The 17,460-nt window shown below is 43.3% G+C and overlaps 1 protein-coding gene across 3 annotated transcripts in view; it reads right to left on the reverse strand.

The window, feature by feature from the left end:
• The window catches only part of LOC126195266 (testis-expressed protein 10 homolog), a 194,624-nt gene extending 179,370 nt beyond the window's left edge, over nt 1-15,254 (reverse strand). The window contains exon 1 of one of the 3 annotated variants that reach the window (XM_049933792.1): nt 15,122-15,254. In XM_049933792.1, coding sequence (XP_049789749.1) covers nt 15,122-15,206 — 85 coding nt within the window. In that variant the 5' untranslated portion in view covers nt 15,207-15,254. Of the gene's footprint in view, nt 1-14,706; nt 14,954-15,055; nt 15,073-15,121 lie in introns of those variants that run through there. The other 2 variants (XM_049933794.1, XM_049933793.1) reach the window with 2 other exon arrangements.
• Between the last annotated feature and the right edge of the window lie 2,206 nt (nt 15,255-17,460).

Genomic DNA, 17,460 nt, shown 5'->3' on the forward strand with positions numbered 1-17,460 from the left:
CACACATTCACACTCCTTAATGACACACAGTTTGTTGTGCATTTTGTTATGCCACTCCATCTCTCACAGCTCCGTTAGGTGGCAACGTCCACTGGTGAAGTTTCAGGAGTCTAAGAAGTCACATATTTAGCTTTTCCTGTTTGTTTCACAGTTTAAATCTTAAGTTAGTGGAATGGATAGGGTGTGTGCATTCTGTGTGCAGGTGCAGGAGGAACTGGTTGCAGTTCACGAGCAGCTGAAGACTTTTATCAGCAGTCATGTGTTTGCAGGCTGCTGTCTCGGGGTGTGGCAATGACAGAGCATCTGGCACCTCACATCGGACACCTCAGATGTCACCTGTTTCACACACATGCTCTGCTGCCAAGGCACCTTGTAACATAACTGTTGCAGGAAATCTGCATTCACTGTAGGACGAGCTGCGGGTTGTAATCTGTTTGCACAGCTCTAGGCAGAAAATTAATGTGGAGGTTGGCCACCCTGTGAGTGGACAGGTGGCTGCTCCTGGCACGCGGTGGGGGTGGGGGTGGGGGTGCGGGTGGGGGTGGGGGTGCGGGTGGGGGTGGGGGTGGGGGTGGGGTGGGGGGGGGAGCTCGAACATTAGACATGTTATGGCGCCCCTTAAGGAAACAGCATCCAGGGCTGGAAAGAAAGACAACGTGCACTCATGTCTGAAGGGGGGCCTCAACTGGGAAGTGGATGACCCCCTGACTGTGGCTATTGAGTGAGCAGGGCGCAGTCACCACATGCAAGTTCTGCCTGACACCAGCACCAGTGACATCCATCACTTTGGCTCTGAAGCCATCCCCAGTTCATACCGGATGCTGGCGGAATCGATGAATACTGCTGGCCTCGTGTATGGGGTATCAGAAGAACTCACAATTTGCAGTATCATTCCTGGAACTGATTGGGGTCCTTCGGTTTGGAGCCAAGTGGATGGTCTCAACCAAAGGCTCTGTTATTTCTGTGACGGTCTTCGCAGCAGATTTCTAAGCCTGCTTTAGAGGATGAAGAATTGTAGCTGACAATCAGTGGTGCACTACACAACGGAAGCAGCCATTTGGGTAGCAGCATCTGGGAGTTTTTAGGCTACGCAGCATTTTCAGGTACTCTGATGAACACTCGCCAGATGACAGGCAGGATGCAAAATTGGACAGTGTTCAGAGTAAAGACAGTTTGACTGTAGAAAGTTTAGTCAGTAAATTGTCGAAGTATTGTAACGAAGTTCCTGAATTTACTGACCCCCAGGGAAGCTCTCACGCCCAAATTTTTCTCAGAACTGAGAGTTAGCTGAAAACAGAAGTAGAAAGCTCCAAAATATTTAACAAGCTAAGGAATCTACACTGAAAAGAGAGATTAGATGCCACAGGAGGTGAAGTGTTCAAAACTGTCAACAAAAATATTGTGTCTATCGAGGTCAAAACTGAGTCTGACTGTGAAGTTATTTGGACTCAAGTAGCAGGCCTAGGTAAACTCAAGTTAATTATTGGATGTTTTTACTGGCCACCCGATTCCACCATAACCTTGTAAAATCATTCATGGAAAGTCTATGCTCAGTAGGCCACTAGTGCTACATGATTGGGATCATGCAGTACTAGCTGGAGGTATCATTAATCATTGAGTGCAGACTGTGAGGTCAATGGATTCACTGCAGATGGTACTATCAGAAAGTCTTGCGAAGTATTTTTTGAACACGTATTCTGAAAACTGCCTGGAACAACTAGTTCAACAACCCACATGCAATGGAAATATTTTGGACCTCGCAGCTACAAACTGGTCTGACCTTATCAACAGCGTCAGTGTAGAGACAGGAATTAGTGATCACAATGTCATCATAGTGATGACAGCTACTAAAGTAAAGCTAGGAGAGTATCTATGCCAGAAAAAGGAGATAAGTGATTGTTAGCATCCCACTTAGACAATAGATGGACAGAATTTAGCTCCAGTATGACGGACTTAGAGGGATTATGGGCAAAGTTTAAACTGACTGTATATCACACTACTGGCTTTGGTTTTGTTTTGGTTTGCTTTGCTTTAGGGCGCAAAAGACAACAGGGGTCATACGCGCTCAAGAGAATGGGCAAGCTGGGCAGTGCAGAAGGATAGGTCCAAATGGGAATAGGTGTGCGAGGAGTCGGAAAGGAAAGTGGGTGCTCCAGTGTTAAGGCAGAAAAGGTTAAGTTGGTTAAGGTCAGCCAAGAGGGCACCTCTCTGACAGGTCCTGGAGAATGCCAAAGGGGATGATGCACATTAAAGTCAGCGAGTAGCAAAAATGGGGGAGGTATGTGCCAATAAGCTGAAGGAAGTCTGCCCTGGTGACATCAAATGATGGAGGAACATAAATGGTACAGGTGGCGAAAAGTCAGGTGGGGAAGGAAAGGCAAATTGCAACAGCTTGAAGATGGGTAGCAGGAAGATGTGTTGACTATGAATGTCATCCCGTATGAGCAGCATGACGTCCCCATTAGATGGAAGGCCGACCTTGGGGGGAAGGTTAAAATGAATCGGCAGGAAATTTGAAAGTTCACAGTGGTCGTGAGGGTTCAATTTTGTTTCCTGAAGGCAGAGTACAAGAGGACGCTGTGATGCTAAACGCAGCCGTAAATCCTCTTTATGGGACCAAAGGCCATGAACGTTTCATTGGAGGGCAGTCAAAACAAAGAGATGTAGAGGTGTCACCTCGGCGGCTGCCGAGTGACAGCTGTGAAGAGCCATTACTACAAAGCACAGAAGCAGGAGGATCCTGCTCCGTGGGGTCCACAGAAGCATCGGCTTGCTTATTGGGCCGGTCTGTGGAGTCCAACGCTGAAAAAAAATGGTGGTGTGCACTGGAGACACGGAGGCCATCACGTGGCGACACCATTGTAGAGGATCTTCGAGTTGGCGAAGGAGAAGACTGTTTGCCTTTATGGACTTCTTTGAGCCTTTCCAGTTAGAGGAAGTCTTGGGTGCTATTTGGCTGGAGGGACAGAGGATGCCTTCAAGGGAGTACTCCTCCTGTCATTTCTGGCCCACCAGTTGTGTAGCTGGTGGCTTCGCCCCTTGAGGCTAGAGTTTGATGGCTCGTTGCACAGGTGGACGGGGGGGATGGTGACGCTACCCTGACACTGGGTGATTGTACAACCTCAGAGCTAAATTGGAAGTCACATGCCTGTGTAACCATGTCCTTCACCGAGTGAGGGGTAAAAAGAACAGCACTATAGGTGCCAGATGGGAGAATGCAGGGTTTGGGACTAGCTAATAACTTGCAAGCTACTGGGTAAGGCACTTTTTCCTTTACCCGGATCTCTTGAACAGCCCGCTCATCAAGATACAGGGGACAGTCCTGAGAGGCGGCGGCATGGCTGCCATTGCAGTCGATACAGCACGGAGAAGGAAGTGGACAATCATCCTCATGCGCATCCCTACCCCAGGTGACACATTTGGCTGGGTGTCAACAAGACGTTATAGTGTAAATTATTAATGGAAAATCTCATATAAGATGTGAAACAAATACTAACAAAGAGATAGAGGGGCTGGCCAGTACTTACCTCAGCTCAGTACAGCCGATAGATACATAAAACAGAACTGAAATTTTAAGATCCTAGCTTTCGGAACAAATGTTCCTTCATCGGGGAGGAGAGAGGGAAAAGAAAGGGAAGAAGGGAAAGGAGATTCAGTTACTCACAACCCAGGTTATGAAGCAACAGGGAAAGGAAAATAGGGAGGGTAGCAAGGATGGAGGCATGGTTGTCAGAGGGAAGCCAAAGATATTCTACTCTAAGTACTGTGCCAGCTTCAAACCAAAGAGGATGCATACAGAAGTAAAGAGATATATAGTATAAAGATAAACACAACTATGTAGGATGAAAAGATGCGTGAATAGCTAAAGAGGAAAGGGAAAGAGGAGAAGACTGCCACCCAACACCAGTCCCTCTGAACTGCGGAGATGGGAACTTGCACTCCAACACATCCTTTCATCCCGCCATCCCCCTGGACTGAACTTACGTTAAACAACCTCACTCCCATTCACTCTTCAGTCTTCTCCTCTTTCCCTTTCCTCTTTAGCTATTCACGCATCTTTTCATCCTACATAGTTGTGTTTATCTTTATACTATATATCTCTTTACTTCTGTATGCATCCTCTTTGGTTTGAAGCTGGCACAGTACTTAGAGTAGAATATCTTTGGCTTCCCTCTGACAACCATGCCTCCATCCTTGCTACCCTCCCTATTTTCCTTTCCCTGTTGCTTCATAACCTGGGTTGTGAGTAACTGAATCTCCTTTCCCTTCTTCCCTTTCTTTTCCCTCTCTCCTCCCCGATGAAGGAACATTTGTTCCGAAAGCTAGGATCTTAAAATTTCAGTTCTGTTTTATGTATCTATCGGCTGTACTGAGCTGAGGTAAGTACTGGCCAGCCCCTCTATCTCTTTGTTAGACGTTATAGTGTGGTTGAAATGATGACATTGGTAGTAGCACATCGGGTTCGGAATATAAGGCTCAACTGTGATAATTTCATAGCCGGCTTTGATCTTGAACGGAAGCACCACTCTATGAAAGGTGGGAAAAAGAGTGTGGGTGGGCACTAAGGAGGAATCTACCTTTTTCATTACACGAAGGACAGCAATGACACCCTGACCAGAGAGGTAAGATTGGATTCCGGCCTCGGTTTTACCGTCGAGCAGCCTGGTGTAAATTACGCCATAGGACGAATTCAAAGTTCTACGGGCCTCAATATGAACAGGGTAGCAGTGGAGAAGTGAGGCAGCGTGCAGTTGTTGTGCTTGAGAATCAGAAGTAGTCTCCAAAAGCAAAGTGCCACTCCGTTAACGAGAGCAGGATTTCACAGGGCCAGCAATTTGCATCAACACCTTTCTGAATAATAAATGGAGTTACCGTGGTGAAGGACTGACAGTCTTCAGTACATCAGACCATCAGGAACCGTGGTGCAGCTGGAAGGGTCTTCAAATCATTAGCCACAGAACGTTTACGTTTCGTAGACATTGATTGGGAAGATGATTAACTAATTGCGAGAAAATCCCCCATGATTGCCAACATTTCCAATGGCACTCTCCTGCCAACTGGGAGCCCCCTGCACAAGGGGGTGCGACTGCCTTAGGTGATTGTTCACACCTCCCAAACACCTGACAGAGGGACCAATCAGCAATTTGGGAAGGTTGCAGCTCAGGCAATTACCCCTTCCTGGGCCTGGCCTGTAGCAGGGGGTATGTGCAAACCCTACCTGTCAACCCAGGGTTGGGAATTACGCATTACCCAGTCACCTGTTACGCGTCAGACGCATGGGCCAGCCTTCAGGAGTGCAGAGGGAGGAAGAAGAAAAAGAGGAACCTCAAATGCTGAAGTGGAGGAACGAGAGAAGAAGTGAAACAAAAAAGGAAAAGGGAGTGAGAAACAAAGGTGAGACTGGCTGTTGATATACTTTCCGGGATGTGAGGTCGTGGTCCAAGAACTTTTCTGCTCCTTACGTTTCGTCCAGAACTGCGCTGGACTTCCTCAGAGGTGCTGCTCTGCTGAGTCTTGCCGAGTCGGCAAGACTCAGCGGAGCAGCGCCTCTGAGGAAGTCCAGCGCAGTTCTGGACGAAATGTAAAGAGCAGAAAAGTTCTTGGACCACGACCTCACATCCCGGAAAGTATATCAACAGCCATGTCACCCGGTCGTGATAGCCTTCATTCTACAAAGGTGAGACTGTTCTTACATCAACAACAGACAATGCACAACATTCCCAACAACATCCCAGACATGTTCCCCAAGTGAGGGGAAAAAGAACAGAAAGAGGATAGACATGCTGCACAGAAGGGGAAAAATGCTGCAAAGGCTGGGGCTCTGTGGTAGCCCAGCACGAACCCGCCAAATAGTGGCGAGCCCCCGAGGAGGAGGGGGGGGGGGGGGTGGCAATCACACTATGGAGATGAATGTGTCAAACAAGTGGATTAAGGATTGAAATGACCCTTTGCACTCTTGGTTTAAAATGAACACACATATGTTGACAGGAAAAAGTTAACAGAAATTCGTGCAGCTGTTAGGAGATCAATGCGTGAAGCATAAAACAACTTCCAGTATCATACCTTAGTAAAAAATCTTGCCGATAACTGGAGAAAATTCGGGCCATATGTAAAATCACTAAGTGGGGCAAAGGTTTCCATCCAGTCTTTTGTTGATCAGTCTGGGGTGGAAACAGAAGACAGCCAAAAGAAGGCCAAAGTTTTAAATTTCACATTTAAGAAGTCATTCACATGGAAGGATTGTACAAAATGTTTGGCTGTCATACAGATTCCTGCACGGAAGACATAGAAATATGCATCCGTGATGCAGAAAAGCAACTGAAAGTTGAAAACGAATAAGTAGCCTGATCCAGATGGAATCCGAATTCAGTTTTTCAGAGAGTACTCAGTGGCATTGGCCCATTACTTAGCTTGCATTTATCGTGAATGTCTCACCTGGGGCAAAGACACGTGTGACTGGAAAAAAAACGCAGTTGACTCATGTATATAGGGAAGGTAAAAGAACAGACTTGCACAATTATGGACCAATATCCTTAACATCGGTTTGCTGCAGAATTCTTGAACACATTATGAGTCTGAATATAATAAATTTATTCGAGACAGAAAAGTTTACGTTCACAAATCGACACGGTTTTAGAAAGCATCGCTTGTGTGAAAGTTGCCCTTCTCTCACATTATATCCTACAAACAGTGGATGGAGAGCAACAGGCAGATTTCATGTTAGATTTCTGGAAAGCATTTGACACAGTGCAGCAAACCGTTGACGAAGTTCCGAGCATACTGAATAGGTTCCCAGATATGTGAATGGCTCAAAGACTTTTTAAGTAATAGAACCCACTATGTAGTTCTTGAAAGCAAGTATTCATCCGAAACAAGAGTATCATCAGGACTGGCCCAGGGAAGTGTGATAGGGCCACTCTTATTCTATTCTCTATATACACAAATGGGGCAGACAGGATGAATGGCAACTGATGACTGTTCGCTGATGATGCTGTGGTGTACAGGAGGTGTCGTCCTTGAGTGACTGTAGGGGGATACAAGATGACAGAGAGAATTTTTAGTTTGTGTGGTAAATGGCAGTTTACTCTAAATGTAGAAAAATTAAAGTTAATTCGGATGAGTGGGTAAACCAATCCCGCAGTGATCAAACACAGCATTAGTCACGTGCTGCTCGAAACACACCGATTGGGTAACGAGGCACAACGTCACAAGGTGATACTCGTGACACTATTGTGGAAATTTAGAGAACCACCATTTGTGGCCAACTGCAGATCAATTCTACTGCCACCAACGTACGTCTCACATAAGGACCTTGAAGATAAAGAGAAAGAAATTAGGGATCATATGGACACTTATAGGCAGTTTTTCCCCTTCACCCTATTTGTGAGTGGAACAGGAAGGGAAACGACAAGTAATGGTATGTGGTACTCTCCGCCATGCACCGTATAGTGGTTTGCAGAGTGTGTATGCAGATGTAGAACAGCACAGTAAAGTTGGATTTTGGCAGTCGGTGGTGGTGGTAACGTTGGCAAAATATTCTGTAATTGTCTGGACAATGTTTTGCAAGTTAGCTTGCAGATACGTTACATTAGCAACTGGACACACAGCACTTTGCCCAGTTGATGGTGATCAGCAACTGCTGTGACGCTCACCCTACAAATGTGACAACATTTTGCCCTCACTACACAAAAGGCTGACAAATTCTCTGCAGCTGCCCGGCTATTGCACCTACACAGAGTTGTCTGCACGACCCTGCCTGAATGCGGCGCAGTATTTGTATCACCAGCCTGAGGATTGTGGTATGGACATTTCAGCCGTGTTGTCAATTACGTAGGTAATACTGTGATCTAACAAATCCTGGGTGCTATACCAGTGTTAAAATACAGAAAGCGGCTTGTACAGCATCCAGTTGGAGTTACAGAGCATCCTTTGTGGCAGCTTTCTTTCAAGCACTGTCCTGTCTGGGGAGTGAATCCGCATCTCTAGAGTAATGTGCACCAAGAATGGAGAGCATATGAGTAGACTGACAGCAGTGGATGACCCTGTTGCAGTAATGAAGTGGGCACCTCTGCCCACTACAGATGATGTTCTCAATGGCTCTACACCTGTGCAGGTATCTACTGAGCCCCATAGCACATTGTGTGCATTAAAATCCCCACATGGTTGGGACGGTAGTATAATGAATTTAGTGAGAACCTGTCTTTTCAACAAGGGTGAGAAGTTTGACTGTCTAGAAGTCGTACAATTTCGACTGACACACAACGTGGTTCCAGCTATGGGCCCGTTAGGATCATTTCAATGTGCCTGTGAGATTACACTGTGTTTATTGCACACAAAAAGTGATATTCTTATGGGTGTTTTGTAGCCTTCTCTGTATGATCCAATTATTACATGGAAGTACAAGATTTCAGTAAAGAAAAATGAGGAAATAAATGCTGGAATGGCTGTGCAAAACCTCACGAGAATAGAGCAATGTTTGAAAGGCGTTCTGCTGTTTGTAAGCAAACTATACTCATTTCCACTGTCTGTAGGACAAGCCAATAGTCTCATTATGAAAGCAACCAGTACCGATAATCTCGGACGAATGTACATCGGCTGGGGACCATAGCTGCAAAAGGGGAAACAGTTGAAGTCCAAGTGAAGGGAGAACATTCCTGTCCTGTTCTTAAGAGACATTACTCTGCTGTGATAATTTAAATTATTTTGTATCGTATATAATCTATATACACACATATAGTAGTTTCCCATTGAGAATTTTGCACAATGCAACATGATTATGTATTCAACTGCCACCCGTATCTATTTCCTTCCTTCTATTCCATTTGCCTACTGTTTACACTATAGCACTTCATACTGTCACAAAGCAAGTGATGGGTAACTATCTGACAGCCTTTTGTGTGCCTGTTTGTGACTCGGCATCTCCGCCATATGGTGGGTAGCAACTATCCTTTTTATAAGATTGTTACATTCCATCCTGGATTTTACGTTGTTTGATTTAGTAGAACTGCTTGACATAGAACATAGAAGAGGACAGATAGGAGGAACACAATGTTAACCTATGATGCACATTCACAGATACGGTGACAACTTATAAGGTGGTGGAGAGGAGAGATGCAAAGAGTTCTGCACTCCGTTTACAGAAATAGTGACATATACTTTAGCTCCCTCCACACTAAGGTAGTCCTTTCTGTGGAGGTTGTAATCACACGGCACAGGGGCATCAGCAAGTTCAAAATGATGTCTCTTGGAGACATAACAAATTGGTCTTCGTTACACTACCCATAGTTTCTCTACATTTGTTCAGAGGTTTTTTTTCTTTTCTCTAGCACACATTTATCTGAGGTAGAGTGTCTACAGCAGACGGGACTGAGGGTTGGGGGCAGATTTACTTAAGTAACTTAACAGTTTCCTCATGCAGCCATCAATGCCCATAGCACTGCACCAATGGTCATCATCTAACCAGTCAGACAAGGCCAAGATCACAACACCTGACAGTTTTGTACGAGATGTTTTTGGCTTCTTGTTCTTGGTTCTTTGCTTCGACTTTGGAAGCGCTGGCCAGGCTGTTTCAACTGGACAATTCTCCTGAGTCCACTTTCCTGTTCACCAAGATGGTGCTACATTCTTCTCACCAAGAGGGTGCAATACTCTTCTCAACTATACGCTATACTGTCACCATTGTTTCTGTTCTGTGCCTACCAGTTTGTTTATTCAGAGGTGCAAGTTGTCGTGCCTTCAGCAGCTGTTATTGACTGGGTGCCAGCCTTAGTCTTTTGACAAAGGTTGCTCCTGTGCTAAAGCAAATGACATGACAGGAAGTCTCGAATGCCTTCTCCGCTTCAGAGTATGATTTGAGTTACATAACTTTAACTTCCTCGATTTTCTTTTCTTCAATGTAGATTGGACATTCTGTGAGCAATCAGCACCCATGGGCTGAGCAGTGGCCCGATTATATGGTTTGTCAGCAGCTGACTCATCTTCCATATGTATCCTACCATTTGTACTACACAGGGATATGACTGAACCTCGACACTTTGAAACAGCACATGAGGTTAGCTATATGTGGTCTATTTCTGAGATAGGTCAGGACTGAAGCAATGTATTTGTTCAATTTCAGTATCTTGCATCTCAGAATAAAATCTCCTGCCTTTCAAGATCACATGTCTTTGTCATGTTCTTTACTCTAGTGACATTATATCTTGCAATTCTTTGCTATCAACATTCATGTAATTTCACGTGCTGTGCAGCACACATTGTATGGCATATTCTGCAGTATGGCATTTAACAGCTTGGTTATTTGGGTGTACTTCACAGCCTCTTTGAGGATTTAAGCCTTTCTGCAATTATGTCCATCACTTTATGCATGTAGAATGGTGACAGTTTCTCAAGCTTACCTGCCGTCCATCTGGGAATAATGGAACTGTTATGAACTACAGGACTTTGAGTGTTACTGTATCTGTTTTCTTTAGTAGTGGCAGGTAGCCACATAAACTCTCTTAGAATTGGGTGGTCCTTGTGACACACAATAGTGATGGCCGAACCATGCACAGAGCTTGCTGGTTGCATTTGCCAGCCCCCAGCCCGGGAACCCTGAGTACGCAACAGTCACACCAAGTCAACAAAGACTGAACTTCCTGAGATGCTTGCCACCTGGCACTACCTGGGGGGCACATGAGGCTTATCGAATGCCTCATACACAGTGAGCATTATCACTGAAGATTGAAGTGATGACACTTACCTAAGCCAGAAGTCTAGGGTAGGACGAAAAGGGAAAGGTTTCAAACTTGCAAATGCAACAAATGTAAAACAACAGCCACAGTTACGGCTGCAGGGACAAAAAGTTATGGAATAGTTCACATAGCATTTTGAGCTTTATATTCTGTGCCACAAGTTTTTAATTGCTATGGAAAATACCTTGCAAATTTCTGGGATTAGGCCTGCACTTATTCTAAATACACTATGCATTTGCTGACTATATTCATTTCAGGATATTGCAAGCAATTTTGTCTGCTGCACTCTCAATGGATGTCAGCAACCATCTAATAACAAGCCCCCTCGCACTCACATCACATCTCATACCGAGCACTGTCAAATTACTTAACTTGACATATAAGTTGTGGTATTGTAGTGTTCGTGACTGAGTGGATCAACACACAACCACTGATGTGCCCAGGTACCAAAGGATGACTGTATGTTTGTTTAAGTCTAAAGAGCAGAGTACAATCCCAGTTCCTAGAGACACGAATCACACTACTTTGTTGTGGCTGACAGCCCGCAAATGAGGCTTCGGTCAGGGGTGAGCCTAGGGCACCGAAGGATGTACAAGACTTGGCACCGACGGTAAACAGAGGTTGCTCCAGAATGGATAAAGTCTGCGAGGCTGCCAGCAAGTGAAATGCACTCGAGGTTTCTCGGACACAGTGGTGAGATATACCTCGTTTGACTCGGTAAAGTGTACTCTGATTAATGAGCAGCTAGGCACAGCCAGTATAAGCCCAGTCTGAAATAAGTGCGAGCTCGTGTGAACTCCAATTGGTAGGCTACTAAGCACGGTCGGTGTGAACTGGTTACAGAGCTGTCAGGTAGTGGCCTAAATACTTAACCAGCAGAAGGATATCTGAGGAGGCACACAACTAGGGGGAAGTGAGGTAGTGGCCATGACAGCAATGCTGTTTGCAGGGATTTTATGCCTCTGGCACCACAGGGTACCATAGCGGCTACTGGATGTTCAGTTTAAAACGAGCCAGTGCGAGTTTGTTGATGCAGATTGTTTATGTTTGAGATCTAGGAAAGTGTTGTTAGTTGGCTCTAGAGCCACCTACTGGCGGTACACGACTGTATGGTTAGTGGCTGTGTCACAGGTGGCAGCCTATAGCAAATATAATGACATTGCTACTGTTCTACACTCCCTAACCCAGTGACTACATTAGATTCTTGAACAGCTAATAATTTTGATGCTTTTTTTGGAAACAATTCCATTACTGTCTCAAATGTCTTCTGCCACATCTCATTTAGCCAACAGTTTCAAATGCTCTTAACATGTACTACCATTTTAATCATTGTACAGGTGTTATTTACAACCTGTTTGGGCAGTTGATTGTTCAGTGTCCAGCACGAGCTGACAAGAGTCCTTAAGATTCATACGGTAGGCCTTTTAATATTATATTCTGCTTCCTCAGTTTGGTGGTTTTTCATTTACATAATAATCATTCCTATATTTCAAATTACCGAACTATCAGTTTAATAAGCCACGGCTGCAAAATACTAACGCGAATTCTTTACAGATGAATGGAAAAAATGGTAGAAGCCGACCTCGGGGAAGATCAGTTTGGATTCTGTTGAGGCAATACTGACCCTACACGTGAAGCAATACTGACCCTACAACTTATTTCAGAAGCTAGATTAAGAGAAGGCAAATCTACGTTTCTAGCATTTGTAGAGTTAGAGAGAGCTTTTGACAATGTTGACTGGAATACTCTCTTTCAAATTCTGAAGATGGCAGGGGTAAAATACAGGGAGCGAAAGGCTATTTACAATTTGTACAGAAAGCAGATGGCAATTATAAGAGTCGAGGGACATGAAAGGGAAGCAGTGGTTGGGAAGGGAGTGAGACAGGGTTGTAGCCTATCCCCGATGCTATTCAATCTGTATATTGAGCAAGCAGTAAAGGAAGCAAAAGAAAAATTTTTCACAGAATTTAGCACTAATAAATTTTTTAAATGGTACCAGAATTACTTCTGACTTGTTAGTTTTAATTTGAGACCTAGTTTTTGGTCCCTCTGACAACTGAAAACTGATTGTCATTCATCGGAATGACGGCAGTATCGATATATCAGATCTAGCACTTCAGTGAAGCCGGAGGTTGTCGGCACATAAATTATATTTACAGGATGACAGAACTGGGGAGATATTGATGTACATGGAGAACAAAAGTAGGCCTACGGCCGAGTCCTGTGGCTGTACCGAGATAACATGCTTTAAGGATAACTCATCAGTCCCACAGACAACAAACTGAGTGGCCAGCATGTCTGACTGAAACGTAGTGGGCCCAGGTTAGATTCCCGGCCAGGTCATAGATTTTCACCACTTGGGGTCTGGGTGTTGTCCCCATCATCATTTCCTCCTCAACACACACGTCACCCAATGTGGCATCAAGTGGAAAGACTTGCACCTCAGCGGCCAAACTTCCACAAATGGGGACTCCCGGCTATCAGTGACAAATTGTCATTTCATTAGTTCTCTGTTTCCTAAGCAGCCACTTCGCTGCACATCTGAAAATTTTAGTTGCCACATTTTTCTAAGCAGTATGTCAAAGTCTGTATCAAACACTTTGCTGAAGTCTAGAAATATCAACATTGTGGCCTCATGGTTGTCTATGGCACGTGCCAGGTCATCAGTTATCGTAATGAAATGTTTGTGCTATGATGTTTACAAAAGGTGGACCGCCATATGCCATATAAGTTGAATGTGCATAGGTATTCAGTCAGCAGACAAGGTGAATTGGGCAAATATCCTATAGTATGCACCAATCGAATGACAGTGAAGATCCTTTAGAATACGTAAACTGAACAGTACCACTGTACCATAATAATGTCACAAGGAATTCCAATTTATTCCTTAACTCTTCATTCCAGATAGGTGTCCACATCATTACTGATCTTACTTGCTCCCTGAATACCTAGAATCTATCTAATGGCTTAAAGTCATGGAACCTTCGGGTATTTTTAAGTGTTTGTAATTCTGTAAACGATTTCACAAGTTTTGAACATAATTGCTATACACCTCTCCAAAATAACATAGCCCTACAAATTACTTCGTGCTTTTAACATTACAATGCTGAAGCCAGTATAGTGAAGCAGACAATATTGATTTTCTAGACGTATTCCTAAATGTCCCTATCGAGATATGCTTTTAAGTGTCCCTCTGGTACTACAACACCCGGTTTTTACATGACTTTTTCCAAAGAATGACAGCTCAACTATGGCTCACTTTAAAATCAATTTGATACAGAGATAAGTTTATAAAATTAAATGTATTTTTGTATTACCTTGGTCACCAGTCACTAAAATAGTGTGTTTTTGTAACGTGTGGATATGTTTCTTTGGTTAAATGTCTAACAGGTCTTGAATTGTAAGTCAAAGATATCATGTTTCATGTTGTTATATCTGACAAAAAGACACTCAAGTAATAAGTTTAACTCCTGTAGCACGAACAGTGCAAAAGTTTGTTCTTCAACTTGGATAGTAGGTAAAACAGTAATTTGCACTAATAATCCACTGATACTACAAGTAGCTGTATGACAGATAAAACAGCGACACTTGAGCGTAAGACAATTTGTAAGAAAATGGTTCACATGAATTATGGTGCAGTCAAGAAAAATAAAGCAGTTGCTGATTGATGATAACTTTCAGCACAATAATGTTTCACTTCTTGGTTGATCACATTCGCCATTCACCCACCTATGGGGCATCCCATTAATTCAGTTAAATAGTAAAAGTTTTCAAATTGAATTTTCCTATCGCCAGATAATTGGAAGTAACGTTAAATGACATAAAAATACACTCTATGAACAAACTTTCTTTCCTATGTAGACTAACACCCAGTCATCAACGCATCGAAAATCACTTAAACCCTTAACATTAGTGCAACTTTCTGCCTCCAGTCTTTACTGAATATAGCTCACACGACATTACAACACGTACTTACATTCACAATAACGGATATATACACCAAATAAAAACAGCCGTATGTAACAATTTCCTATAATTCAATATGAAAAACTAATTTTTCTGCGTCACCATCACACAGCCAGCTTCTACAACCGATATTCACAGTATATGCTCATACTGAAACGCAACACAATCAGTGGAAAACTGCACACAACAATCTATCACAAGTTTGTTTACATTTCACGACAAAACACGTGTGCGAGAACCACACATGTCACGTGCAGTGTCGCCAACACTGACAGAAGTATTTCCGTTAACCAAATTTCAAGATCTTCTAGAAACAGTACAAAGAAACCGTCACAGTCTTGCAAATAAGGGCAAACTACCTATTTAAATTCCTGTGATCTGTTGGGAGAACGTAAGATGATGTCTATCACAGACAAGTGACTTACAGGCGTTGGGGTGAGAGTTGGGCAACCATTGTACAGTATATAAATAAACTGAAATCATCTGCAACGTCCAAAGCATCTCAGACATATATATGTCATCCAGCTTGCATTGCCAGGTCGTATGGTGAGTGTTCAATTCTCCTCAGAACAAGAATGGAGGTTGAATTGAGTAACCAAAGCTTGCCACTTTTCAATTTCAATTTTTATCCTTGGAGGGCTGCATAATGCCCATATGAAAGGGTTCAAAGTAGTTGAACTCACATCGCTACCGTCTGGAAACTTCTTTAATGTACGGTATGGTTCTACAGGACTAGCAGAGGGTGGAAGCAGTGACCTAACAAACCATATTAAACCACATTTTCCATCACATCTGCCCTGTGGAAAAATGTCGTTGCCAGGTAATGAGAACAAAGAATTTGGTTTAAATCACACTTCTGAAATTTCTGCAATGTGCATACCTAGAAAAGTTACTCTCTTTGCACATATTCTCTGTTTGAAATGACTGATCTGCCATTCCACAGAAGAATTGTAATCGTCATTTTGATGTGCCAAAGTTTCCAATAGCATCTGGAGTATGCCGTGGAATTGAGTAATCCTTTGAATTTCACGAATGACCTGCTCAATCAGATTGAAAAGTTTGTCTTGCAATGTGCGTAAGTAACCTCAGATAAGGCAGTCTTCCTGTTTCCAGCTCGGGATCTGAATTTCCATTGCAGTAATTGTTCTGTGGAATAGAAGAGTGGTGTTGCTGCCAATACGAATTGCTCCTAGCAGCAGGGTGCTGGTTGCAGCAGTCCCTTGGGGTGTAGGCACTAGGTGGGCGATCTGATATCATTGCTGTGTGGCGGTAATTCTGTGCGCTAGGATTGGCAGAGCTCGGAAGATACGTTCATGACGTAGTGGAGGTGGAGAGCACACTGCGTCCACAGGAGGTAACTCTCTCAGCTAACTTGAAAGTGACACCTTGCCTAGTAGCGACTGGTGTATGTACTCTGGGCACACACTGTTAATATGTCATGTGCCTGGTTTCAATAGACACACCGCATGTGAGCGTGATTTTCACGTCAGTTGCCACATCATATGGCAGAGCAGCATTGGCTGCTTAAGTGATTAAAACTAAAACATAAGACAGTTAAAAGATAATTGTACAGAAGGGACATATGCATATACTGGGAACAATCCCATAAATTACAACAAAATCTGGCAGTACCTGCTAGTCAGACTGAACCATACATATACTAAATTTTTATAGTGATGTTAATTTCGTCTTTAATCACCTTTTTCGACGTGCATCTTATGTGCAGGATGTTATATGGCGAAATAATCACGTCTGAGACAGTTTTTTCACTTAGGCTGGTGTTTAGTTTTGGTTTACACATTGGTTTGAGCTATTGTTGTGGTCTTCAGTCCTGAGATTGGTTTGATGCAGCTCTCCACACTACCCTATCTTCTTCATCTCCCAGTACCTACTGCAACCTACATCCTTCTGAATCTGCTTAGTGTATTCATCTCTTGGTCTCCCTTCACGATTTTTATCCTCCACGCTGCCCTCCAATGCTAAATTTGTGATCCCTTGATGCCTCAGAACATGTCCTACCAACCAGTCCCTTCTTCTTGTCAAGTAATTACATGACTTATTAAGTAGGCCTCTAGTTTAGGGCTACTATATTTTGGAATGCAAAAAAGAGGACACTTTCTATATTTCTGAACTAAAAAAGAGGTTAATTTTATTCAGTATTGAACAAAGACCGCCAATTATTCACTAATCACAGAAAAGTGGTAAAATGAGTGCAATTTACCGCCATAAATGGTTTTCATTGAAAAATGTGGTAATCGTTTCTGTACAAGCATTTGATGAATATAGTGACCTAAAAAGGAAAAAAAAAATTGATATTCCCCATGAAAACACAGTTTCAAAACGGCACTACTACACTAGCAATATTTACTTTGAGAACCACTGACTGTTCACCTATTGTTGATCTGTGAAATTTGAGGGTTCAGAGAGTGGAGGAAGAAGCACTAGACTAAGCAGGGTGAGTAGAGGTAGGAGCTAATGCTTCTGCTATCATGCTCAGTTGTACCAACCATTTCCTGTGGTGTAAATGACATGTGAAAGTGATAAGATTTTATAAAAGCTTACCAAAGTTACATTCATATTCAAGTACAGTGCCTATTTGCTGTAATGAATATGAAATCCAATTAAGACTGTTAAACACATTTATTGCTAGGTCTCAAAGGTTAGCAGCATGCAACATGGAATGTTCCAATTTCTGCTGCCAAGTATGTATCAGAACAATGAGATCATTGGTCAAGAAAAGATAAACAAACTACAGATATGCTTT

The sequence above is a fragment of the Schistocerca nitens genome, chromosome 7 (genome assembly GCF_023898315.1).
Source record: "Schistocerca nitens isolate TAMUIC-IGC-003100 chromosome 7, iqSchNite1.1, whole genome shotgun sequence".
Taxonomy (NCBI): domain Eukaryota; kingdom Metazoa; phylum Arthropoda; class Insecta; order Orthoptera; family Acrididae; genus Schistocerca; species Schistocerca nitens.